This window comes from Barbus barbus (genome assembly GCF_936440315.1).
Source record: "Barbus barbus genome assembly, chromosome: 39".
In the NCBI taxonomy this organism is placed as follows: Eukaryota; Metazoa; Chordata; class Actinopteri; order Cypriniformes; family Cyprinidae; genus Barbus; species Barbus barbus.
Window position 1 is genome coordinate 21,129,827 of NC_136717.1, and position 26,546 is coordinate 21,156,372.

Below are 26,546 nucleotides of genomic sequence, written 5' to 3' on the forward strand. Positions count from 1 at the left end.
CCATTTTGAGCCATATCAACTTTCCTTTATTTCAAAGACATTCAGTTTCGACACATTTTAAAATGCACTGGAACATGATTTAATGCTACATGCCAATACAGTCCTATACATGAAAGTGCGACATCACAATGGATTAAATGTACATATTTATTAATCGTTCAGGTTATTAAATATCTGGAAAGAGCTCTAGCATTATTATTATTATTTTACTTGGGGAACGACTCTTCAGAGAACGACGGGAGCACACACCCTTGGCAGACCAGGCTCCTGCATTCAACATGCATCCTGAAAGGCACTTTCATGTGAACACAAAGTGTGTGTGTGTGTGTGTTTGTGTGTGTGTGGGAGGGTGGGGGAAATACTCTCAGATCGTCTGGAAAAGGACAAAAAAGTGGGCGTCGGATACGGCAACAAGCAGACGCGGTCGTATGAAAGAGCACCAGTAAGAAATGAAGGTAAAAAAATAGAACAGGTAGAAAAACTTAAGAGCAGCAGTCAAAAAAAGTGGAAAAACGATCATCGTTAGTGTATAAAAAAGTGAACCAAGGCCGTTCGGTCGTAAAACTACTCACCTCACCTTCATGCATATTTACTAAACACCCTCGATCACACACACTCACACTCTTACACACAAAAACCCACACAATCTTGTCTAGAAGTGCAGTGCACTCTTTCTAACTCTCATTCACACACACTCAAACACTTAAGTTGTCATGTACAAGCATGAATTATCCATCATCTAGTACTCTGAACTACTCTTAAGCGCATTTTATCATGCAAAAACCCCCACACAGACACACACAGGAGAGCCATGTATGGTTAGTGTGCTCCAAAGAGTCTGCCGTTGACGATATGGTACAAACACAGGTACACTGGAAGCACAGGGACGTTGAAATACGAGGATAGAACACCATTGACGTCTGTCAGTGGAGCAGCAGTGGAAATTGTACTTGCACGACCCGAGGGAGGGTGTGGCCTATTTACTTGAGCGACCCGAGGCAGGGCGTGGCCTATTTGCGCAAACTTTCGTAATTTTCTTCACAATCCTCCCCGGAATGTCTTTTTTTGCGCCTTCAGTGTGATGTTTTGTTAAAGCGTAATTTGCGCATTTGCCCTCGGAATGTTATGGTTGTGTCCCTCCCACGTCGTCCAATCAGGCTTCAGGGTTTGGTTTCCACGGTAAAGCAGGAGGTTTATCTGGTGATCAAGGCTTAGCGTGGTATTTTTCGAGTGAAAACAGGAAAAACAGTGGAACATTCATGGAATACATTCTGTGTTTTTCAGTCGCCTTACGGGAAAGGCTAAGTGAACGAAAAAAAAAACAATTACATTCCCCATCAAATTCCAACAAGTGAAATAACTATTTTCCCAAGAGGCACCGGGAGTCCTGTAACTCGAATCGAAGCATCAAAAAAAGCAGCAGCAACTTATAAAAATGGTATTTGACACATCCCTCTTGTGGTAGTAAGGCCTAACAAATCAAAGCACTCAAAATACATTGCACTGACTCAATGGAACATTTCCCAAAAAAACAACAACGGCACTTCCTGTACAGGCAGTCTCTCTCCGCTGTCTCTGAACGTGTTCCTCTTAAATGTATCTACACACAGACACGTTAAAGTCCTATTCACTTTGAGAATACACACACACACACACACCACCCTGACAACACATTTATGGATATAATATCGTAGACTAACGCTATCAGACCGTTCTGCGCATAAACTAGCTATCGGCCGTACAATCATAAGAGATTAACCCTGTTCTTCGAGCAGTCATTGAGTCTTAAACCCTGTTTCCTTCGGTTGGACCCATTGGCTTACATAGTGCCGGATTTGTCACCGCTGAAACTCGAGGATGGATTCTGGGGCTGCTGGGAAGGCGGAGGGTTGGCTTTGGGGAGAATGGGTGGTTTGGGTCGCAAAGCGGGTGGGCGGAGCATCACGCCCATGCGGGGCGAGGCCACAGGTTTGAAGGTGGCAACATGGTCGTTGGAGCGCCGGGACGAAGGGCCGGGCAGCGGCGGGAGAGGAGGAAGGGGGCTGATAGGGCTGAGGGGGCTCGGGGAATCTGATGGACTGGACAAGCTGGAGGGGGTGGAACCTGATGGGCTGCTCTTCACCTGCTCCAGGGTGTCCAGCACCAGGTCAGGAGCTGCGGTTTTCCCGTTCTGCCTTTCCAGCTCGCGCAGCTCATTCAAGGCCAAACTCATGGTTTCCTCTAAATCCTGGAGAGAGAGAGAGAGCGTTAACTGTATTACTAATTATTACTAGCACGACACATTGCGTTATTTGAGCATGTATGAGTGCGGGTGTGCGCAAATCTCACAAAACCTGTCATGGACATTTCTGGGTCGTAATGGACAGCAAATTTATAGAAAACAAGAAATTGTATTTTGTTTTTTTGTATTTTTTTTTCAGTATATACTATATCAATTTAATATATAAATTATAATAATATCTAAAATATTTTAAATTATTATATTGTTAATTTATTGTTTATTAATTTTATTTAAATATTTTAGAAAATTTTACTGTTTTACAAAAATGAATAAAATATAAACAGATTATATACATTTAATAAAAATATTAAATCTAAACATTAAAAAATTATATATAGCTATTATAATATCTAACAACGTATCACCATTTATACTGGTAATTCGACAATTATAAATTTAATCAAAATTATAAAATTAAAGTAAAAAAAACTAAATATAAATTGATTACACCTTTAATACACAAACAAATATAAATATAAACATGAATATGAATAAATAAATATATAAATAAATATATATATATATAAATGTGAATCCAATTATTAAATTTAATCTGAATTTAAAATTATAAACTAATTTTCAAAAATGAATAAAATATAAAATACACAAATAATGAAATCTAAATAAAACAAATGGTACATAGACATTATAATACCTAATATAATTTATCATCATTTATATTATTGTTAAATAATTCACCAATTAAATCAAAAATGTAAATTAACATTTCGGGACTGAAATGTCAGGAACATGTTTTTGTGAGATTTGCATGTCTGTTCATAACAAACCTGTGCCATTGTGTGCGGGTTCAGTGTCTGGGAGCGTTGAATAGGTAACCCACAATGCAGTGCGGATGGTGACTGGCGTATTGGAGGACTCTCCCGCTCTCTGTCCCTGCGCAGGGACTCGTGGCGGCTGATGTTGGCAGTGATGTTGCCGTTGGAGGTGGCATTGTGTCCCGTGCGTCTATGGTGCTCAGGACTGTCCACACAGCTGTTCCCACGCAGCAGCTCCCGCGGGCTGAAATGCCCCGTTACCGTCACAGTTACGGGAGGAGAGCTGCGTTCCAGCCCATTGCCGTGGCAGTGACCGTCGCTTAAGCGACCAGGGACACGGCGCAGGAGGGCTTCCGTCCGCTTCCGGTGTCTGAAGAGAGGAAGGAGGAATTAATAAAGTGAAGGAGAAAAGTGACTAGGAGACTGAAGCCCAGAGTGTGTGTGTGCTCACCGGCTGATGAAGGTCTCAGGGATTCTTGGTTCAGTAGGAGACGTCAGCGAGCGTCTGGAACTCACTTCATCTGAAGGTGTAGTGCTGGACTCGCTGTCTGTTTTCTGGCTCAGAGTGTCTGACATGGCCTCGTCCCTGAAATATGTCATTCAGAAGTTCATTCATTCATCCATTTTCACATCAAGCTATTCGTTTGATCAAAATGAGTTTAAGGAAATTAAATTAGCCAATGTGTTACATAAAAAGAACAAACTTCAAATTACTTACAATTACTATGATAACATTTCTGCCAAAATACCAAGTACTACAGACATTAAGTGGGAATTAGTCACCACTGTTAAAAATAAAAATAAAATAATAAAATAAAATAAACATCTAATAAATCACTCCTCAGATTGTGTACACAGCCCATAATTTGTTCATGGTTTTAAAGCAGCAATATTAAGTGGAACTTAGTCACAAATAAAATGAAATAAAAAAAATAAATAAATAAAAATAAAAACATTGTTTAGAGGAGGTACCAAAATTGATTTATTATGGTTTTGCATCAGTAACATCAAGTAGGAATTAATCAGTACTGTTAAAAATAAAAATAAAATAAAATAAACATTTAATAAATGACTTCTCAGATTGTGTAGAAGCAGCACCATCATTTTTTGTGCTTTTAAAGCAGTAATATTAAGAGGAAATTAGTCACCACTATAATAAACTAAACTGAAATAAAAAATATGTTTTAAATTAATATAAAATTCATACATTGTGTAGAGGAGGTACATTATTGATTTATGTTTTAACAGCAGAAATATTAAGTGGAATTAGTCACCACTGAAATAAAATAAAATGTAAAATAAAATAAAACGTGACCTCTAAAACTGTGAAAAGGAGATACCATATTAATTTACTATGGTTTTACAGCAGTAATATTAACAGCAAATCTGGTATTTTGGTGGAAAATGTTTACTATGTATTCTTTTTTTTTTTAAATCTTATCTTGTTGCCTTGAATACATAGATGAAGCATGTGAACTCACTCCTGCAGTGTGACGTATTGGTGTGGTATGAGTCCATCAATGCCGTTGTGTCGTCCCTCCCACCAGTCTTCAGACGCTCTATGAAACAGCAGCAGAGTGGCTCCTTTTTTAAAGGTCAGCTCCCGTCCAGACCGCCCCACATAGTCAAACTTTGCTATGGCCTCCACAGGCTCACCCTCTGAAAGACAGACAGACAGACAAATTCAGCATTCTGTATTTTTGTGAATAATAAAAATGAATACGCATGCATGCATTTACCCTCCTCACTCGTCTGTGTTTCCGTCCCTCCATCTTGCTCCCCCTCCTCAAACGCTCCAGGCTCACTGTACGGACTTTCACTTAAAGAACACAAAAGATTAGCAATATCCTGCAATACACTTTAAATGTGAATATGGTAATTAGTTAGGCACATAAACTCACCAGTACTCAGTATTGCTCATGCATTTCTCATAAACGGGTCCCTCCAGCTCTTTGGTGTCAGGGAAGATGGGTTCATGGTGGATGATGATGGTTTTGACGATCTCGTTGACGTGAGCCTGACATGAGACCTGGTCCAGGAGGTCTGGGGTGGGCATCAAAGTGGGGCCAAAGCATATAGCCAAGTTTCCAGGGTCCATCATGTTCTCGTCGCTGTACTGGGACAAGCTGCGATGGGAAACAAACCCATGATGCATTACGTTGTCTCCTGAGTGCATTGCTATACTTATGCATTCTCAATCAGAGCATCAGTCTGTTATTTGTGCGCGTGAGTCATAAATTCCATATCGCACCTTTTCTTTTTGCACCTTTACCCAACACTCCCGCTCCCAGCCTCACAGCACAGAGGTGGGAGAGGATTTAAATTCCGGTGTGAAAACGGATGCTTAGTTTAGCTGCATTTCTCCTATTCAATGAGACGCTTCAGCTTTGCAGCTGAGTGAGTTGTGTTTGTTTGGACGAAGCAATATTGATGAATATTTCATACAGAGTATATAACATGGAAGAATGTGTATGTGAGTTTACTTTGCTACCCTTTTGGGACAAAACTGTCAACATGAATCAGCTAAATATAGCAAAACAATTCTTTGAGGACATCTGAAATCTTTCTAAAAAAATGATTCAGAGATATAACAATAAATATAATTTTAAATGTCTTATGTAATTTATGGTAGTATTTTCAGTAAATGAAATCAGACACTTCATAAGGTTATTACCTGTTATAAAGTGACATTTGTGTGCGTGTAATAATAGGTAATAACATCTGACCTTCTAAAAATATTTATTTGCATTACCTGCGTTTCTTCTGGGGTAGTCTGTATTATTTAAAATAAACGTTAACTGAAATAAATTAAAATATATATACACACATACATGTTGGTTGTTTTCTTTTAGGGTCTGTATTAATTCATTATTATATATATTTATAAAATAATACAATACAATAAGTAATAATAATATTAGTAATAATAAATCATATTTATACCATGTTATTGTTGTTAACTGAAATAAAAAAATTCTAATAAATAGAAGAAGTACTACAATAACTAAAACTTAAATAAAATTGAATACTATACACTATAATTATATACACTTAAAAAAAAAAAAAGTTAAATGAAAATGAATATGGGAAATAAAAATAAAAGTGCAATAAAAATTAATAAAAACTATTATAGTATATCAATAACACCGATATATATTTATACTATTAAATAATTATATAATTTAATAATTACATTTAGCTTTATATGAGAGCAACATACAGTCTGTGTAGCATGTCCTCACTTTGCTAGCTATATAAATGTGTGTGAATACTCACTGGTTGAGGAATGCAAACAGGTATCTCATGACCACGAGTGTTGGCCGTGGTGTTGTGGTCAAGATCTTGCGGATGGAGAGGGCACGTTCATATAAACTCTCCATTCCTATTGAACACACAAGTTCATAAACAAGGAAAATCAGACGTCCCGTGTGCTCAAACAGACAGGGAGTCTTTTATATTCACACGAAAAGACAGCAGCTGTCCAAACTCCCCAGGAAACCCGAGTACTTAGCACCCTGTCATTTCCCGAATGCTTGTGCCACCGTTTCTCACACACACCTTTCCTTTCCTTTCCTTCCTCCATCCTGCCTCATACACATACATGCACACCTATATGATCGCAGGGAAACAAGCACTCACGGACGCAGGCGATCAGATCGTTGAACTTCTCCTTGGGGAAAAGCGGGTTGTCCAGGTTGCGGAAGTACATTTTCAGCACGCCCGCTACTGAGTTAATGTCATGGTTATTCTCCTCATCAGTCAAGGGGTCGTTGCCTGGGAAACAGTCACTCCGATGAGAGTGTATCCATAGTGATAGATCTTTTTCATTAAAATCAGTGATTTTCACATTTGAACACTGAGCTTTCAAAAAGCCATTAGTATTTATTATTAAATAATCACAATTTTAATTGTTTTCATTTAATGGAGACTGCTAATCTGTATTTAGTCACTGTATTAGTATATATATATATATATATATATATATATATATATATATATATATATATATATATATATATATATATATATATATATATATATATATATATATATCTTTTTTTTTTTTTTTTTATATTTAAAATATTTCCTAAAATCATTACAAATTACTGGGTCAGTGTCACCAATTTATTTATTTAACTGGTGATGCAGAAATAGCGCAAAAAACTCTATTACACCATAACTTTTCTTTGTTTTAAATTATTCAAAATCTTACAAATTATTTACTTTGATAATTAATAAAATAAAAAAATACAATAATATAAAATACAATAAAATAAATAAAAAGTAAAAATTTATAAAGTGTAGAGGAGGTACAGTACATATTAATGTATGGTTATATGCAAGTAACATTAAGTGGAAATTAGTCACCACTTCTATAATAAAATAAAATGTGCATTTTTTCTTTATCTAATTGGTGACACAGAAATAGTGCAGAATATTTCTTTTTAATATTATGCTATAACTTATCTATAAAACTTATCTATTACTTAAAAGTAAGATAGCTTACTTTTTTTAAATGAACTTGTTTCCTTCCAGATTTAATTTGTTTTTTAAATCCCAGATTTATATGGAGACTTTCAAAGTTCACTCTATATATTTTTGTTACTGTGACATAATATATGAGAATTATTTCACGGAGTTCACAAACCTCGTTCAAAAGAGTTCTTGATGTCATTGATTTCCACCTGTGACCCTGAAACCCTGAAAATACCCTGGTGTTGCAGACCTAGAATAATAATAAAAATTTAAAAACACCATAATTTAAGAGCTTGTCAATGCAAATGCTTGTGTGATGGATTCAATGTTTGTTTTATTTATCAGATTATATAAATTTCTTACCATATAGATTAATAAAGCGAATGCAGCTCTCTACAATCAGTGGGATGGCCTTCCCAGAATCCTGCGTGCAGATAAAAATATCCCAATAGTCATAAAGCAGCACATGGAAGTTGTACAAAATGAAATATGTGTGCTGGTTCAGGTGAAAACAGAACCGGCTGTTACCTGGTGCCTGCTGTGGGAGTTTCGACGACGGCTAAGTGGAAAAAGAGAGAGAAATACAACTGAAACAAGAGATTTAGCATTCAAAAAGGTCATGAGAACCTTTATAAATATCAAAAGGACATTGTGATGAAGAGCAGTATATGTAAAAAGGGCATTAAAAGAAGGTCAGACATAGATGATGAGATTTACCTGGTTGTCATGATGTCTGCTCTGTATCCTGTGGATATAGATATTATATTAGACCACATTTCACTCCTCAGTCATAAACTCAACTAATCTGAAAGCTCAAGTGATGTCACTTCCTCTTCATTGTATTATTTCAAATGGTGGACACAGATTATTTATCTTGGTTTTATTCACATGGATCCTTTTATATAAATCTAATGGATTTAGTGTGAATGGAAAATCAATACACATTTTATGACAAAGCTAATGCAAGTGTTAATGCACATTTTTATAATCATGTTAAACAGATAAATTGACAATGTTTTGCTAGTTGCGCATAAAAAAATGCATATCATTTTTAAATATATATTTACATAAACATTCATAATGAAAATGTATTAAAAATGTATCAAAAATATTTCAATGAGTTTGAATTATTTTAATATTTATTTTTTATATTATTATTATTAGTAGTAACAGTACTAGTAGCAGCAGTATTAATATTAACATTAAAATGGAATTTAATAAATCAAAAAGATTTACAAATGAAAAATTAAATGAAAATAAGAATATAATAATAATAATTATTATTATTCTCCATTCTCATTGTCTCATTATTAGCAGCCACAGCAGCAGTAGTTGTATACAACAGTAAATAATAAATATAATCATAATAATTACACATTTACAGTAAAATGCAACATCACCTTCAGCTATGCTCCTCTTCAGCATGTCGTGTTTGGCTTGTAGTTTAGCGATGAGATTACTGCCTTCCAGATACTCCTTCAGCTTCTGCAGCCACACAAATACACACAGTCAATAATAATCCAATTACACTGAAAATTAATGATCTAATTAGTCCCGGTCATCCTTCAGTAGCCATAAACTAAGTATAAAGATACTGACATTGCTTTAGGCTAAAACAAGACCATTGATTCAGGGGTCACAACGCTACAAATCTACAGTGTAAACAGATCATTGGCTGCAAAGTGTAAATGTAAGGAGAATAAATATGGTGTCTTTGCTCTTTTCTGTGTCAGATGCAAGTAAATGTCTTATTAAATGCTATATTTCCAAAACAGGCCCTATTTGAGTGAGTGTGTGTGGGCCAACATTTACTGTGAAATAGAAGAGCTCTGTTTCCTGCTGATTGGCGCGTCTCTTGGCCAGGCTGGGTTTGCTGAGGTAAGTGTCTGATACGCTGGATTTGACCGACTCAGTGGAGCGACTGTGCTGGAAGCTCTCGGACACATCGTAGTCTTCCATGTTCACCATGTCCTGGATAGTGCTGAGCGTGGCCTCCGACGTCTTTTTCACCTTCAGAGGGAACATAGATTGTTACTGAAGTGGTGGTGCCACTGTACATTAATACACACCACTGCACTGAATCATTAGCTCAGGGTCATTTTAATCCAAGGACAGTTTTCACGTTTCGGACAAAACAGGTGTGAATGGGATCCAAACCAGTTTGTGATCCAATTACACATCATAAACTATAAGTTACATTTTCTGCCTGATTAAACCCTTAAAGGTCTAGTTCACCTAAAAATGAAAATTCTGTCTTAATTTACTCGTCGAATGAGTTTCTTTCTTCTGTTGAACAAATGAAGACATATAACTAAATCAGTTGCTGGTAGTCATTGACTTCCATAGTACGGAAACATACAATGCAAATCAATTGCTACCAGCAATCGATCGGTTACTAACATTCTTCAAAATATCTTCTTTTGTGTTCAACAAGAAAGAAATTCAGGTTTGGAATAACTTGAGGGTAAGTAAACAATGACAATTTTCATTTTTGGGTGAACTAGACCTTTAAAATTATTTTATTAATGTAAGTTAATGTATTTAAGTTTCTAAGTATTTAAGACTGAATAAAAAAAAAAGGTAACGGTGACTTTTTATCTCACAATTGTGAGTTTATATAATGCAATTCTGAGGAAAGCCAGTCAGAAAGTCAGAATGAATTATTTAGTCAGTAAACTCACAATTGCGAGAAAAAAAGAAAAAAAGTCACAATTATCACAATTGCATTTTTTTATTCAGTGGTGGAAATGGGCTTCCATAATTTACAGTATGCACTTGAATTAAAAAAGGTTAAATTTCTCCAGTCAATAATTAAATGATATTTTGGAATTATTCGGAAGCAATAATTTGTACATTGTGTTTTTTTGAAAGAAATTAATACTTTTATTCAGCAGAGACACTTTAAACTGACCAAAAGTGACAGTAAAGACATTTATAATGGTACTATATGGTATTATGGAGATAATGCTGTTCTTTAGAATTTTTATTAATCAAAAATCCTGAAAAAACATCACTTTTTCCACTAAAATATTATGCAGTACAACAGCTTTCAACATAGACTATAAGAAATGTCTCTTGAGCAAAAAAAATCAGCATATTAAAATTATTTCTGAAGGATCATGTGACACTATATTCAAGCTTTGTCATCACATAAATAAAAAATAGAGAAAAATAATAATAGAAATACTGTAATATTTCACAATATTATTATGTTTACTCCAATTTTGATTAAATAAATTAGTATTATGTACAACTACAATAGTTTGTTGTACTTTTGTTTTGTGACAATCACACACTGTATTCAGGAATTGGTCTGTAGTCATCTAGAGAAGCGAGGATTTAGGAATATCCCGCACGCACATCCGTACACCCCTCGGTCTCCACAGTCTAAACTCACTGCAGCAATACAGCGTTCATCAGCACTTCTGCTCTGCCCTTCACATGCTGAGAGCTGCAGGAAACAGCTGGCCTGCCAACAACCAGCGATAAACAACCATACACTCCAACAGAGACTGAGAAGATGGAAACAATATGTATGAATGTGTCTGGAGCTGTGAAGGAGAGCGCTGGTGTGCATATATAATACCTGACGACAAAGAGAGAAGGAACGAGAGAGGGGAAAGGAGAAATGGAGAAGGTGTGTACGCCTGTCATCTCATTCTTTATCCTCAGTGGGGGAACTGCAGCTGCCGAGGTGCTCATTCAAGTGGAAGGGATGTGTGTGTCTCACCTCTTCATTTTCGATCTTCAGTGTGGAGAGGCGCGACTGCAGCTGCTGGAATCGGAGGAGGAGCTCGGCTTGCACCTGCGGCAATTCTGTGATTTGACTCACCTGAAATATCAACAATGCATAAATACACATTACAGAAACCGCTCAGCAGAACAAACAAATCATTTGATCTTATTTATTATTATAGTGGCCTTTTTGCCATTATCAAGGACATGGATAGTAAAAAAAAAGGACAAGAAATGATAGGGAGAACAGCGTGGTGTTGGATAAAATATGTTGCGAGCCAGACTTGAATTTGCATTGTCCATGTGACCACCAAGCCTCTGCATATCAGAGCATGCATGATAAATAAAAGGCCACAGTTTTGACTAAATTTGACATAAAAATTCTGTGTGAAATTGGATGTGTCAATTAACAAGCGCAACCATATATATATCAATATAGGTATGTTTTGTTCTCAACACTTTAAAATTAATATATTTGTATAAATATTAGTGTATGTTTTTAGATTCTGTAAGTGGTCACCACTTTTAAATCGCCCTTTTGGCTTCATGAATTAATTTTAAAATGGTCCTGTGGTGTGACAAATGAGTTAAGAAAAAAAAACACGAATAATCCATTTGGCCGCAATTATTATGAGGTCATTAAACGGCATGTACAATAATTATAATACAATTGGAAAATGCAATTTAAAACAGTTTTAGGAAGACAATTAAGACTTCCATATGCTTCATTTACACAAATAAGCAAAGCTTTAGCTTATTTATGCTTATTAATGCTGAAAATCTCATTATTATGTGAAAGCACATCACATTGCAGGAATAAAAATGGAAGTAGTTCCACATAAACATTGTAAGTTAAATGAATAGTATAAGGCAAAATTCTCCATCTTCCTAAATTAAAAGCATTGTAATTACTTCTTCGGGGGTCATGATTCTCAATTAGAACTGAATGTTTTAGTTAAGAAATTGACTTTTCCAAATTAGTTTAGTTTTGAATTACAATGTTTATAAAATATTAGGATTTTCTTTTTCTTCATTTTTGACCCCATTTATGTAATCCCACAGTTCACAATCTAGGTCAAGCACAGGACAATTTCAAACTTTTACATTTAAAAAAAAAATCATTTAAATAAACAATATTATGGTTTGAGATAAAAATATTTTCTTTTTTGCTATTCAGCCAAATTAAGAAGATATGATAGTAAAAGTCACACTAATAGCACAAATTCATTCCTTTTCTACACTGAAGTCAATGTACTGGAAATGACATGTATATATGCAGTTTGGACACTAGGTGGCATGTGACCTGGTCTCCCATGTGTGGCTGAAAGGAGAAGCGTGCAGGAGGGGTGAACGCTGTAGGGTGAGTCTCCATAAAGCGCTGCCGGTCATTACTGGGGTCCAACCCCTCCACAGCCCCCTCCAAAATATCCAGGCCTTCGTGCCGAGAGGTTTCCAGGCTGTATTCTGCTGACAAGTAGGTGCGCAATGCCCTGCTCAGGCCAGCATGGTAGCCGAGGTCACAACACTGTTAAAACAAACACACACACTCGATTTTAATGGAGAAGAGAACATGAATAGTCTGGATTTGTGTGGAGCTGTCAGTCAAACCAGATTACGACGGATGAGCCATTGCTTTAAAGCATTTATCTAGAAATTATCCTCCAGGGCTTGTGTTCTGAGGGTTAATTTGAAGGGTTTTTCATCAAGGCTTTTACTGTATCTCACTTCCCACCCCCACACAATCTCTCTCTCCCTCTTTTACCCACCCACGTACACAAATTCTCCTGCTGTCTTTATCTCAGTGTGAGCAGGTTTGACCTCTGTGAAGGTCAAAGAGACGCAGCGCTCCGATCGGCCAGATACTGCTGACCACCATCAGCCTGCTACAAACTCTAATGAGCAAAACAACAGACACAGCAAACCCAGTGTGAGAAATGGCTCCTCTCTTTACCACTGAGGAATCTTCTGGCCTCACTGAACACTAGATTAAGTGTGCTCGATATTTAATAGGATCTTATAGGACTTTGTGTGTGGAAAGCAGGTAGTATGCAGTATGTTTTCTGCGCACAGTATGCACATTTACTGATGAATTACTACAGCTGTGAAAACGATAAGTATGTAACAATAGTATACCAAAGTATGCAACCATAGTACACTTCATGGGACACTCTGTCCCACAATGCAATGCACCCAACTTCACCTTCCATCTTCAATGGAACTGATGATAGACAGAACGATAGACAGAATAATAGATAGATGATAGAAAGAAAGAACGACATGCAAGATGATAGATAGAATGATAGAAAGACAGAAGAGCAATAGAATGATAGAATGATAGAAATAGAACGATAGACCGATAGACAGAACGATAGATAGAACGATAGATAGATAAATAGAATGACAGACAGACAGATATATAGAACGACAGACAGATAGAACGATAGAACGACAGACAGACAGAACGACAGACAGAACGACAGACAGACAGAACGACAGACAGAACGATAGAACGACAGACAGATAGAACGATAGAACGACAGACAGACAGAACGATAGAACGACAGACAGACAGAACGACAGACAGATAGATAGAACGACAGACAGATAGAACGATAGACAGACAGAACGACAGACAGAACGATAGAACGACAGACAGACAAATAGACAGAATTAGAACAATAGATAAAATTATAGATAGAAAAGAATGACAGGACATAGAATGAACGACAGAACAATATATAGAATGACAGATAGACGAAAGACAGATAGAACAATATATAGAATGATACATAGATAAATAGACCGACTGGTATACAGATAGTCTGAATGAACAATAGAACGAAAAATAGAACAAACAATACAACGATAGAATGATAGATAGGTGGATAGATGGATAGACAGACAGTTTTAGGACAGTATATCCTGTGCAGTAGTCAGGAACAAGTGTGCTAGTATTCCATTCTAAAGATGGCCTGTTTCAGAATGTGCTAATGTGTGCTTGTAATTAAAGGCTTAATCTCCATCCCTTCCTGCCTGTTACAGGGTGCGTTTGTCTCTAATTAAAGGCAGTGGAGGCTGCCTTAATTAGTGATTATTAATCAGGACTATAATTCATTACTGTGCTTGGTGAAAAAGCAAATAAACAACCATAGCACCATGCCCTTCATGCAGTGGCAATTTCCTGCCGTCGACTCACAATCTGTGCATTACAGTAGCAGGTCTAATCAGATACTCACATCAATCAAATGCGACAGGTCTTGGATGTAATATTTAAACAGAGAAGCATTTGTGGCCTCCAGAGTCAACAGATACTCATTCCGAGCTTTCAGAACCTTCAGTTTGTTCTCTGAGTACTTGGCTTGGCGCTGGGGGAAAAAAAGAGAAAGAGAGGCTGAAGGAGAAAAAGAAGGACAAAGTGTTGAGTAAGTGCTATATCTCCATCAAGGCAAGAAGATAAAATGTTTTTATTGACGGCCTATTGACTAACTTGTTTCTAATGGAAGTGTGTTAGCACAGTGAGGCTTGGCTTATGTCTGCATCTCTGTGATTGTAATTGCTCCTTTAATTAAAGTTCCTCGGCTGCTGGTAAAACCCACAGATCTTTTACAGCAACATTATAGTTAAATCAAGCAAGCATCCTGAACATATAGTGTCAATAGGGTCACAGTTTATTAATTTTTACATTGGGATGATATTTGTGTAAAGATGTACACTACCATTCAAAAGTTTGGGGTCAGTAAAAAGATTAGGAAAGAAATTCAAATCAAGGCTGCATTTGATCAAAAATACAGTAAACAAATATTGTGAAACAAAAAAATATTGTGAAATAATATTAACATTTAAAGTAACTGGGATGTAAAGCTGAATTGCTTCAGTCAGATGAATAGAAAGTTCAAAAGAACAGCATTTGTTTTAAAATAAAAATCAGTTTTACTTTATCAATATTTCATATATGTCACTTTTGAGCAATTTAATGCATCCTTGCTGAATTAAAAAAGCCTTTGAATGGTAGTGCGTACACATATTACATTTATATGTGAACCAAACTGTTTTATGCTCATACAATGCCTCAAACGGAAAAACGCACTGTTGACTCTGTCCATCGGGATATCCTGTCTGCCTATTCTGTCCAATACTGTAACAATTGCTCATTTTAACCTCTCCTCTCCCTTATGAAAGAGAGAAATGAATGCAGTACCAAACTGTAGTGAACACACGGTGTGTCATGGGGCTGTTTGTACTGGAAAATTAATGTTCTGTACAGAGACGACTACTATATATATATATATAGAATGCTTTATTTACACAGTCTGACATTATAGTCTCCCGAGTCAGTTTATACTGGTGTGAGACCATACTGTGCCCTAAAAACATGGTTATCAATGGTTTTTGGTTACAGAATAGTTTGCAAAATGGCTGCTCTTCTTTGCTTTTTTCCCTAGACTCTGCAGTGAACATTTCTATAAATATGCTCTGATCGCACATGCTGTAGCTGTACTAGGATCTAATGGAATGAGTTCAAAATGACACATGTACATTTTGGAAAACATTGACGTTATATTGCATTTCCACTCAAATCACATAAAAAAACAAAAAACATTAATATAGTGTTAAATCAACCAGGCATATAAAAAATTCTCAGTACATCTTCAGAACCAACATTATAATGAAGCATCAAATCATCTAAGAAAACAAGAGCAACAAAATAGGCTAATTTTCAGGTTGGTTATGCATAAATCAGGAATTATTCCCACATAAATGTCCACCGAATTACTCCATAACTCCAGTTCACAGTATTTCATCAAGACAAATGAACTTTGCACTATTTCTGGAAACACATCTGGCACAATCAAATTCAAGGAATCTAATTTTCATAGTGGATAATACACTCTTAGATTGCAAACAATTAAACACATATTAGCCATCACACATGAAGATCCCTCCAAAACAACGGGAAAGCACGCAGCAAAAGATGTGGAACTCACCTTCTCTTTCATCTTCTGGATTTTGCGGGCAGCGTTGCGCCGTTGGTGGCGATCTTCGGTGCGCAGACTGAAGACGGCCTCTCCACCCCGGCCCTGTCGCTCACCTTGCCTCTCTGCCTCCTTTAGTTTATTCTCTGCACTTAGAGTCTCAGAGTGATACATGTGATACGTCTTCATCACCTGCAGAGGGCAGAGCAGATGGAAAACTACATTACCCACAATCCCACATATCCAAGCCCAAAAACTTTGAGCACAATAACCCGTCCTACTGAGTTAATCGGATTCATAAATGTTTGTTGTGCATCTGTGTCCACATGGATGTGTGTGTAATGATTGCCATACGAAAAAAATTAAGAAATTTAGCATTACATTACTTGCTCACCAATGGACACTCTGCAGTGAATGGGTGCCGTCAGAATGAGAGTCCAAAAACATCACAATAATATAGCTGTGTGTTTTGTTATATTTGTATACTGATATGAAGGATTAAAACCTGCTATTCACATCTATATTTCCCCAAAACAGTTCATAATAAACAGTTCAGAATCAGAATCAGCTTTATTTGCCAAGTGTGCACAAACACACAAGGAATTTGTTGTGGTTTTTAAGAAGCTCTTGGTACATACATGCATACATGCATACATATCTGACATGACAACAAAAACATTTAAATAAGACTGAACAATAATATAGTCCGGGTGATATGTAAAAATTTTGTAACTTTTTCATAAAAGCATGAAATTTGGTACACTTGTATAGTTTGCGGCCCTAAACATTTTCAGAAATGGCAACCATCGCAAAAACACCTTGTGGTTGCCATGGCGACAATTTTACTTTCCGCCATAACCAAATTATGTATTTTGTGTCATATCTCCTGAACCAAATATGATAGCACAGAAAAGGTGATGTCTACCCCTATGTTTTGATGGTGAAGGATTACAATCATACCATACAATCATACACAACAACATAAACTGTTCAGGTGAAGAGTTAATGGTGAAATCAGCAATGAGCATCACAGTATCACAGCATTTACCAAAGTCCATATTATGGCTATTCATTTTTTCTTTCTTTGATAATTAACTAATATTTTATTCAATAATACATACATTATTCAATAATACAAAAATATATATTTTTTCAAGAATACTATCATATATTTCAGATATAAAAAAATCATCTCAGGTAAGTGTATTTTCAATACATTCTTATTCTCTCTCAACAACGCTCTAACATCACACGCAGACGGCAACGCAATCAGGTGAACAGTTAATGGTTAATCTAGTGACTTTATGAGAAGGATTATAATGAAATCTCAGAAGATGCAGAATGAAATTTCAAACAAATTTAATGTAAATTTAATTTACAATCACTCTCTGGGACCAGAGTTGTCTATTATGTTGTCCACAAGGAGGAAGCCAGAGTCCTGAATGCGGGTGGGTACACGGCACGCAGGTGAACCACTAATATTTGATGAAACTGGTGGAATAATATTTATGTGTAGGGCGTGGTGCGGGTGCAGGCTGGACAGTGACAAGCATGGGCGGGTTGCGGGTCCAATAACCAACACTATTTCGACTCGGTCCAGTACACGCTGAGCAATGTAGCCAATCACGCTGCCACTGATTGACAGCTGTAGTGACTATATTAAAGGGGGTGCTCTTTGCTTGCTTTCTGTATTTAATCTCTTCAAAATTTGAATAAAAGTTTTAATAAATTAGTTTTTTCTACCTCATGTAGGAGATTTAATGCAGGTGTGGTTCGGGTTGCTGTTTTTATGTCAAATGGGTCAGGTATAGGATTAAATTAGTGTTGCTGTCAGATAACGTGTCGGGTGTTCTGTTAATTACTGCAGGTGTTGGATGATAATTTCACCAAAAAGGAAAGGTGAACGAAATTGCCTCTCTGTGATGTTACCACAAGGCATCGCTTACAGATCTCAGGCTTATGGAGGGGATGTAGATTGTAGATTCGTAAGAGTGAGGAGGAAGTAGGAGGGTGCTGAACCTGTGGCTATTCTGTACGCAAACATCAATGTCTTGAACTTGATGCGAGCCACAACCGGTAGCCAGTGCAGGGAGATAAAGAGAGGTGTGAAGTGAGCTCTTTTGGGTTCATGGGAGAGCAGTCATGCCACTGCATTCAGAAACAACTGTCGAAGTTTGTTTGCGCATGATGGATGTCCAGCTAGAAGAGGATTGCAACAGTCCAACCTAGAAATGACAAGGGCCTGGGCAAGTATTTATGCAGCATGCTCTGTTTGAAAGGGGCTGATCCTCCTGATGTTGTGCAATGCAAACATGCATGATCGAGCTGTCTTTACAATATGGTCCTTGAAGGTCAGGTGGTCACCAAAGAATAATTTTTGATGAACCTAGCAGGATGATGAAATCATGCTGTAGAGTCGGAGTGGCAGCGAAAACGAGAAGCTCAGTCTTATCCTAACCAGCTGCATCACTGTGTGGTATGGCGCTTGCAACGCATCCTGCCGCAAGTCACTTCAGCGCATAGTGAGAGCAGCTGAGAAGATCGTTGGTGTCTCTCTCCCCTCCCTCCAGGACATTTACAGCACCCGTCTCACCCGCAAAGCCCTCCGCATTGCAGGTGATCCCACCCACCCGACACACAGCTTCTTCAGTCTGCTGCCATCAGGGAGGAGACTGCGGAGTCTCCAGGCGAGGACCAGCAGACTGAAGGACAGCTTCATACATCAGGCTGTCAGGAAGCTGAACTCCCTCCCGTCCTTGACCCCCCCCCTCTTTTACCCCATGCAACACTGAACTCTGACACTATGAGCTCCCCACACCCCCAGGGCCAGGGCCAGGGCCAGGGCCAGGGCCAGCCCCCCCCCCCCCCCCAACAACTTAAAAACTGTGACCAGCGCCTGTCATTTGTGCAGCATTGGACTGATCACTACCTCATCCACCATTGAATGCAAACTACCTCTTCAGATAGTCTGATATAAGGACTGTTCTCCCTACTGACAAGCTCTTCTTGCACTACACATATCTGCACAGTTTTGTTTTATTTAACTGGTTTGCACTCTACCTATTCTGCCATGTGCCTTATGCCACTTTATCTTTTTTATTTTTCTACAATGTCCTCAGATTGATAAGCTCTTTTTGCACTACAAATATATCTGCACAGTTTTGTTTTTATTTAACTGGTTTGCACTCTATCTATTCTGCCATGTGCCTTATGCCACTTTATCCATTTCTTTATTTTTCTACAATGTCCTCATTTGTATAGCTGTATAGTTGTATGTACATATGTTTAAACTGTATTATCTGTATTTGAACGTGTTTAATGTTAACTGTATGCACCAAGGGTCTGAGAGTAACGCAATTTCAATTATCTGTATGTATGTGCCGTACATGTGGAAGAATTGACAATAAAGCAGACTTGACTTGACTTTGCCAGGCTGAGCTGCAGGTGATGTTCTTTCATCCATGCCGAGATGTTTGTCAGGCAGCCTGAGATCCATGCAGCTACTATTGGATTGAGTGGTTGAAATGAATGATAGAGCTGTGTGTCATCAATGGTAGAATTTTGTAGGAGAAACCATGTGCTTGTATAATGGGTCCCAGTGATGTAGTGTATATGGTGAAGAGCTGATCCCCAAGGAAACCCTGTGGCCAGTTGATGTTCTTTGGATAGCTCTCCTCCCCAGGAAACCCTGAAAGACCTACCTGTGAGATAATATTCAAACCAGTGGAGTGCAGATCCGGTAAATGTGATGATTCACAGTATCAAAAGTGGCAGATGGATCCAGCAGAATAATAATAATATAATAATAATAATATATAATAATAATAATAACTGATTATTTGGAATCAGCTTTCACTATCTGCAGGGCTACAATGACCGACAGCAAAGCAGTCTCAGTTGAATGGTCACTGCTGAAACCAGATTGATTAAAGTTCAGGTGGTCATTCCGTGAAAGAAATAATATAACTGTGTCTATAAAGGTGTGAACCAAATGGTCCATTCCATTAGAATAACAAAGAAACAGCATTCCTCAGGAACGTCTTGTAGATTGCAGGATCTCCAGCAGGAAGGTCCTAACAGTATTGATTCTAGCCCTTTTGTCTTCAGGTATACAGTTATATCCCACAGCCAGAACTTTGGGAGAAGCTAGGATTCATACAAGGGTTAAGATTGTTTGAAGGAAGACATGCTAACATCGCTACTGAAGAACTGCTACACTACCATCTTCAATAAATTCTTCTCCCCAAAAAATTTTGGTCAAGCATACTTAATTATTTATATTAGTGAAATCTATTACATTGGCGAGCCACCCAAAAGACTGCTCAGCAAATGTAAAGTCCATGTAAAGCGCTTTGAGTACTCAGAAAAGCACTAAATGTAACTAATTAATAATTAATTAATTCAAACATCCTTTTATTGTACTGTTGAATAAAATATTAATTATCAAAAGAAAGAAAACAAAAACAAAAGCCATAATATGGACATTTGTAAATGCTGTGATACTGTGATGCTCAGATACTGTTATTTCCTTCTTACATGGCTGATTTCACCATTAACTCTTCACCTGAAAAGTTTATGGTGTTGTGTATGGTATCATTGTAATCCTTGACCGTCAAAACATGTAAATCCTTCTCAACGGGGACACAAAACGGCTTACATGAGAGCTGCAGTGAGGTGGAATCTTCCTGAACTTTGAGTACTTTGGTTCAGAGAATTAATCTCATTTTAGTGCGCATTCCTCATGTTAGAAGTAAGCTCAGCTGACAGACTTAATGTGCGCTGTGTGTTTTTGTTTTATCAAGGTTATTTATGCAAGAGCTGCTGGCTTTTAAGACTTCAGTCCTGTCAGACAAGCTCACATTCAGGTCAAATATTCACAACAGCACATAAAAACAATTACAGACGAATAAAATTTCTGTCAACAGGAAAAGTTCCCACCCAGTTTAAAGTCAGCTTTAAAATGGAAAAAAACTCATTCATGCATGCATTTCTTTTTTCAGTTTTTTTTAACGTTTTTTGCACATTTTTGAGCCAATCAACTGAGCTGTACAGGTAAATGTCATGTGGCTGATTTCTCTAAGGCTGGACGAAAAGATAGTTATTAACGAATGGTTTGGAGCTGTATGCGTTCCTGTGGTACCATCACATCAAAGACAGAAGTTGTAAACATTTCTAAGTCCATCTCATGCTGAATATTCATACTGGTCTTTTCAGAAACTATAGAATTGTTTAAAATAAAAATCTACAGATGCTGCAGACAAAAGCAAAACTTCTTTCATGAAGCAAAAAGCAACAGAAATTTTAGAACTAGTAAATGAAAGATAGATGAAAGCTATACAGTTGAGTTCTGGAAGAAGAGAAGTGAGAGACTGAGAGTGTCAGTGATGGAGGGGTGAATTACGTATTGATGGAATGACAAAATGTGAGAGAAAAGCACCAGCAAAGGGATGGGATGGAAAAGTAATCCAAAAAGAGATTGAACAGATGATGAGAGAGAATGAGACAAGCTCACCGTGTAGAGTTCGTTAAGAATCTTCATCAGGTCTTCTTGCAGCTGGAAAATGATCTCTTTGCTCTGTGGGCCAAAAAAAAAACCCAAAACACAAGTTGTGTTATAATGGACAGAGAGTAACGGCCGAGCTGGGTCAAACTCAAATATACAGCCAAGAATTGCTGTCCTCGCTTTGTCAATTCTGAACTAGTCTCAGCCTCAGACGTCACGCCCACGGAACGTTGTCTAAACATCTGATGCATATGGCACACTTTTCGGGAAACACTTCAGGAATGTCACATATATATATATATATATATATATATATATGTATATGTGTGTGTATATATATATATATATATATATATATATATATATATATATATATATATATATATATATATACACACACACATATACATATATATATATATATATATATATACACACACACAGGAAACCAACATGAATACAAAGATAGCATTTATATGAACTTACACATTTTAAACTAGTTTTTTTTTTCCCAGTATCTTAGTATCTGTATCTTACACTCTTATTGGTCGTTGACCCTTCTACTATTGTTATTCCATTAGTGCTGATCTACTAAAGTGTTGTGCAGAAAAAGAAATTCGCTTCCTATAAATAAAGCACCACTGTGTTGGATTCTACAGAGACAATGGCTGAATAATGATTAGTGAATTCACATAAAATGAAACCACAGCCATGCACACAATCTGAGAAAGCGGCATTTAAGAGTCTGATAATTATACTGAACAAATTAAAATAAACTGCTAGGAAAAAATTCTAACACCACTGTGACTAGAGAGCAAAAGGTTGTTCACATTTTAATGATCCAAAGGAGAAATGTGCTTAAAATATCAAGAGGTTTTGTCTCCCACCAACACTATTTTTAACGAATGCATATTTTTTCCAGGTTTAATTTTGATGTAATTATACGAGCATCCCATCACATTATAGTACAGACAGGAACAACCTTCCCAGCTGACCTGTGTTTGACCTCACCTTCTTGAGCAGACGCATGTTGTCCTCGCTGACATGCGTGAAGCGTGTGATGACGTTGTTGAGGTAAAGGTCACTGAGTGTGGCGTGGTCCTTACTCTCCCTCCTCACCTGGTTCAGCAGCAGATACCAGCAGTTCACGGGAGAAAGCAAGTTCTGGTCCTTCCTGAAAGCCATGTTAAAGTGGGCTTTTAATATGTAGAAGGAAAAAGTAATACACAATACATATACTAGAAAAGAAAGCTCTTACCAACCGTTTGCCAGTTGCATTTGATTATTTTATTCATTTATTTACCATGTTAACTTTTAAGAAAAGTTTAAATCAAAATATAGAACCTCTAATTATATATTATTTAAAAAAAAAATTCATGCAATATATAAAGGTAGAGGTATTTGCAAGCATTCTTTAATTATATTTAGTAAAATATATAATCTTAAAAATGTTTTCTGAAATATTTGCTTACAATGTGCTCATTTCTCAAAACAATAAATGCTACTGATTTGATATCTTGTGATATAAGACAACATTCATACATTAAGTGATCTCAATGTAAATTTCTTTTTTGCTGTCGTTGTATATACAAACCGAATTCCGGAAATGTTAGGATATTTTTTCAATTTAAATAAAATGAAAACTAAAAGACTTTCAAGTCACGAGCCAATATTTTATTCACAATAGAATATTGATAACATAACAAATGTTTAAACGGAGAAATTTTTACAATTTTATGCACAAAATGAGCTCATTTCAAATTTGATGCCTGCTACAGGTCTCAAAATAGTTGGGACGGGGCATGTTTACCATGGTGTAGAATATTTTCAAAATAGTTTGAAGACGTCTGGTTCCATTCTTGCCTGATATAGGTTTCCAGCTGCTGAAGAGTTTGTGGTAGTTTCTCACGTATTTTTCGCCTAATGATGGGCCAAATGTTCTCTATAGGTGAAAGATCTGGACTGCAGGCAGGCCAATTCAGCACCCGCACTCGTATACTACGAAGCCATGCTGTTGTAATAGCTGCAGTATTTAGCCCACAGGGCACGACGGCGCTTTTGGACCATGTTCACATATGGCTTCCTTTTTGCATGATAGAGCTTTAGTTGGTTTTAGTTCGTGCCATCATCTGCAGATGGCACGGTGGATTGTGTTCACCGACAGTGGTTTCTGGAAGTATTCCTGGGCCCATTTAGTAATGTCAATGACAGAATCAATGCCGATGAGTGATGCCGTGTTGTCTGAGGGTCCGAAGACCACGGGCATCCAACAAAGGTCTTCGGCCTTGTCCCTTACGCACAGAGATTTCTCCAGTTTTTCTGAAACTTTTGATGATGTTATGCACTGTAGGTGATGCGATTTGCAATTTGACGTTGAGGAACATTGGTTTTTAAAGTATTCCACAATCTTTTTATGCACTCTTTCGCAGATTGGAGAGCCTCTGCCCATCTTTACTTCTGAGAGACTGCCTCTCTAAGACATCCCTTTTATGTTACAGACCTCATGTCATGCCAACTTTTTTGAGACCTGTAGCAGGCAACAAATTTGAAATGAGCTTATTTAGTGAATAAAAGTGTAACATTTCTCAGTTTAAACATTTGTTATCTATGTTCTATTGTGAATAAAATATTGGCTTTTGTGATTTGAAAGTCTTTTTAGTATTGATTTTATAAAAATGTAAAAAACATCCCAACATTTCCAGAATTCGGGTTGTATACTGTCAAGCTTAAAATCACAAATAACAGTGTCTTTGTGATATTCAAAGTGAATATCTTCATCTCTACTGCAGGACTCTATGGGTGGCCCTGGATTTGCTGTACATGCTGTTTTTGTGAGTGCCGCTGTGGCTTTTATCAAGTAGTCATCCAAATTCACTAATGAACCATTTCGTATTCATCCTCAAGAAAAGCTCAGGCTTTGGTGAAGATTTCAACTGCAGTTCACTGAATTGACTGGTTGAGGATGTTAAGAAAATGTCCTACAACCCATAAAATCTCTATAGATGACTCCCAGCTGAACACACTCATAAAATCTTCATAATAAATGACTCATTAGGGAATATATCAACATAGAAACCACTGACGACAAGTTAATGCTCTGAATCTCATTCCATATAAAAAAATTATATTCCTCAATTTTCCATAATATATTTGATGCATGAATTCACAAACTGAATAAGAGTATTACATATGACAGCCTCTAAAATTATTTCAACTCAATGCACACTAAAATGATTAAATATATATGCATTAAACAAGAAAATATCTGACATATCAGAGGCATTTTCAAGACAGCACAACATTAAAAAGCATCTGCTTTGCAAAAATTAAGAAAAAAGGAGTGCAGAGCTTTTTTTTCTTGAGTTGATACAGCGCAGTAATTTCTTTAAAAAAAATTAATTAATAAAATATTTATGAATACTGAAGAGTTTTTTGGAAAAAAAATACAGTAAAACATTAATATTGCTAAATATGTTTACAATTTAAAATAACCATTTTCTATTTTAATATATTTTAAAAAGTAATTTATTCCTGTGATCAAAGCTGAATTTTCAGCATCATTGCTCCAGTCTTCAGTGTCACATGATCCTTCAGAAATCATTCTAATATGCTGATTTGCTGCTCAAGAAACATTTTTGATTATTAACAATATTACAAACAATTGTACTGCTTAATATTTTTGTGAAAGTGATTTTTTTCACGATTCTTTGATCGATCAAAAATTCGAAAAGAAAAGCATTTCTTTGAAACTAAAATCTGTAACATTATAAAAACATCTATAACATTATAAATGTCTTTACTATCACTTTTGACCAGTTTTATGCATCCTTGCTGAATAAAAGTATTTAAAAAATCTGACTGATCCCAGACTTTTGTATAACTATGTTTTTTACTGCCAAAAACTGCATTGAACTGCTGTCTGCGCAAATTGCTCATTTTTTCTGGAGAGTGAAGGTGGTTTAACCACCTGCCAACGTGAAGGTAAAAGACGCCATTTTGTTTCACACACTTGATCTTCTATATTAGTAATGGCTGTTGCGAAAAGACAATGGGAAGCCATTTTGGACCAAAGAGGCAAATGTCTTCAGCAGCCAGTGACTAATCACAAAGCTCAGCAGGTATCCGATGGGACAGCCCCATGAGGACCAGCACACTAACAGTGCCCAGCACAAGGAAAAAAAATGCTACAGAAGAGAAACTGTGAAACTCCCTCTCTCTCTCGCTCATCCCTCATCGCTCTATTTTCCCAGCAGAATGTTATCTGCATTAATGAGACAGCAAATACACAGATGCCCACACACACACACACAAGAACAATAACTACAGCAGACACAGCAATCGCCTTTCCTCTGCCATCTCTGATTTTTCAAGCATGAAGCTGCAGAGCATCATGGGTAAAATATTCCAGACATCGCCCTAATCCACCGCAAACCATAGTCGAACAAAACAGGGAGGGAGAAATGATTTGGAAGTGAACGAAAGGAAAGGAAATAAGCACCTGAACCAAACGATTCACCACTGATTTGTTTCTAGAAAATGACTCTTGAATCATTCATGTGCATTCACACTCTGGCTCTCTCTCTGTCACACACACACTTATAACTTCACTCACTTGTATTGTTGGTGGTCCTTGGTGCTGCGGGTTTTGGCCATGAATCGTTCGGCGAGCTTCTCCAAGTTGCGTGAATATTCGCTCTCGATCTCGGCTTTCTTCCTGAAGAAATCCTGCAGGTCCTGGAGGAGCTGAACCCGCATGTCCGTCTGCTGCTCCAGACATTTCTGCTGCTCCACTAACTGAGACC

At 37.0% G+C, this 26,546-nt stretch overlaps 1 protein-coding gene across 1 annotated transcript; it reads right to left on the bottom strand.

The window, feature by feature from the left end:
* Positions 1-7: 7 nt before the first annotated feature.
* srgap1b (SLIT-ROBO Rho GTPase activating protein 1b) lies at positions 8-26,546 on the bottom strand. The gene is made up of 21 exons (XM_079398984.1): positions 26,357-26,546; positions 22,756-22,918; positions 21,754-21,816; positions 16,254-16,433; positions 14,505-14,633; positions 12,572-12,793; positions 11,264-11,365; positions 9,346-9,543; positions 8,934-9,018; positions 8,251-8,278; positions 8,062-8,092; positions 7,897-7,957; positions 7,706-7,783; positions 6,697-6,831; positions 6,334-6,439; positions 4,959-5,183; positions 4,797-4,876; positions 4,539-4,716; positions 3,509-3,643; positions 3,070-3,427; positions 8-2,227 (listed from the first exon to the last, which is right to left on the bottom strand). Exons 1-21 carry the CDS (start codon positions 26,497-26,499, stop codon positions 1,820-1,822), a joined length of 3,108 nt encoding a protein of 1,035 aa, XP_079255110.1. The 5' UTR covers positions 26,500-26,546; the 3' UTR covers positions 8-1,819.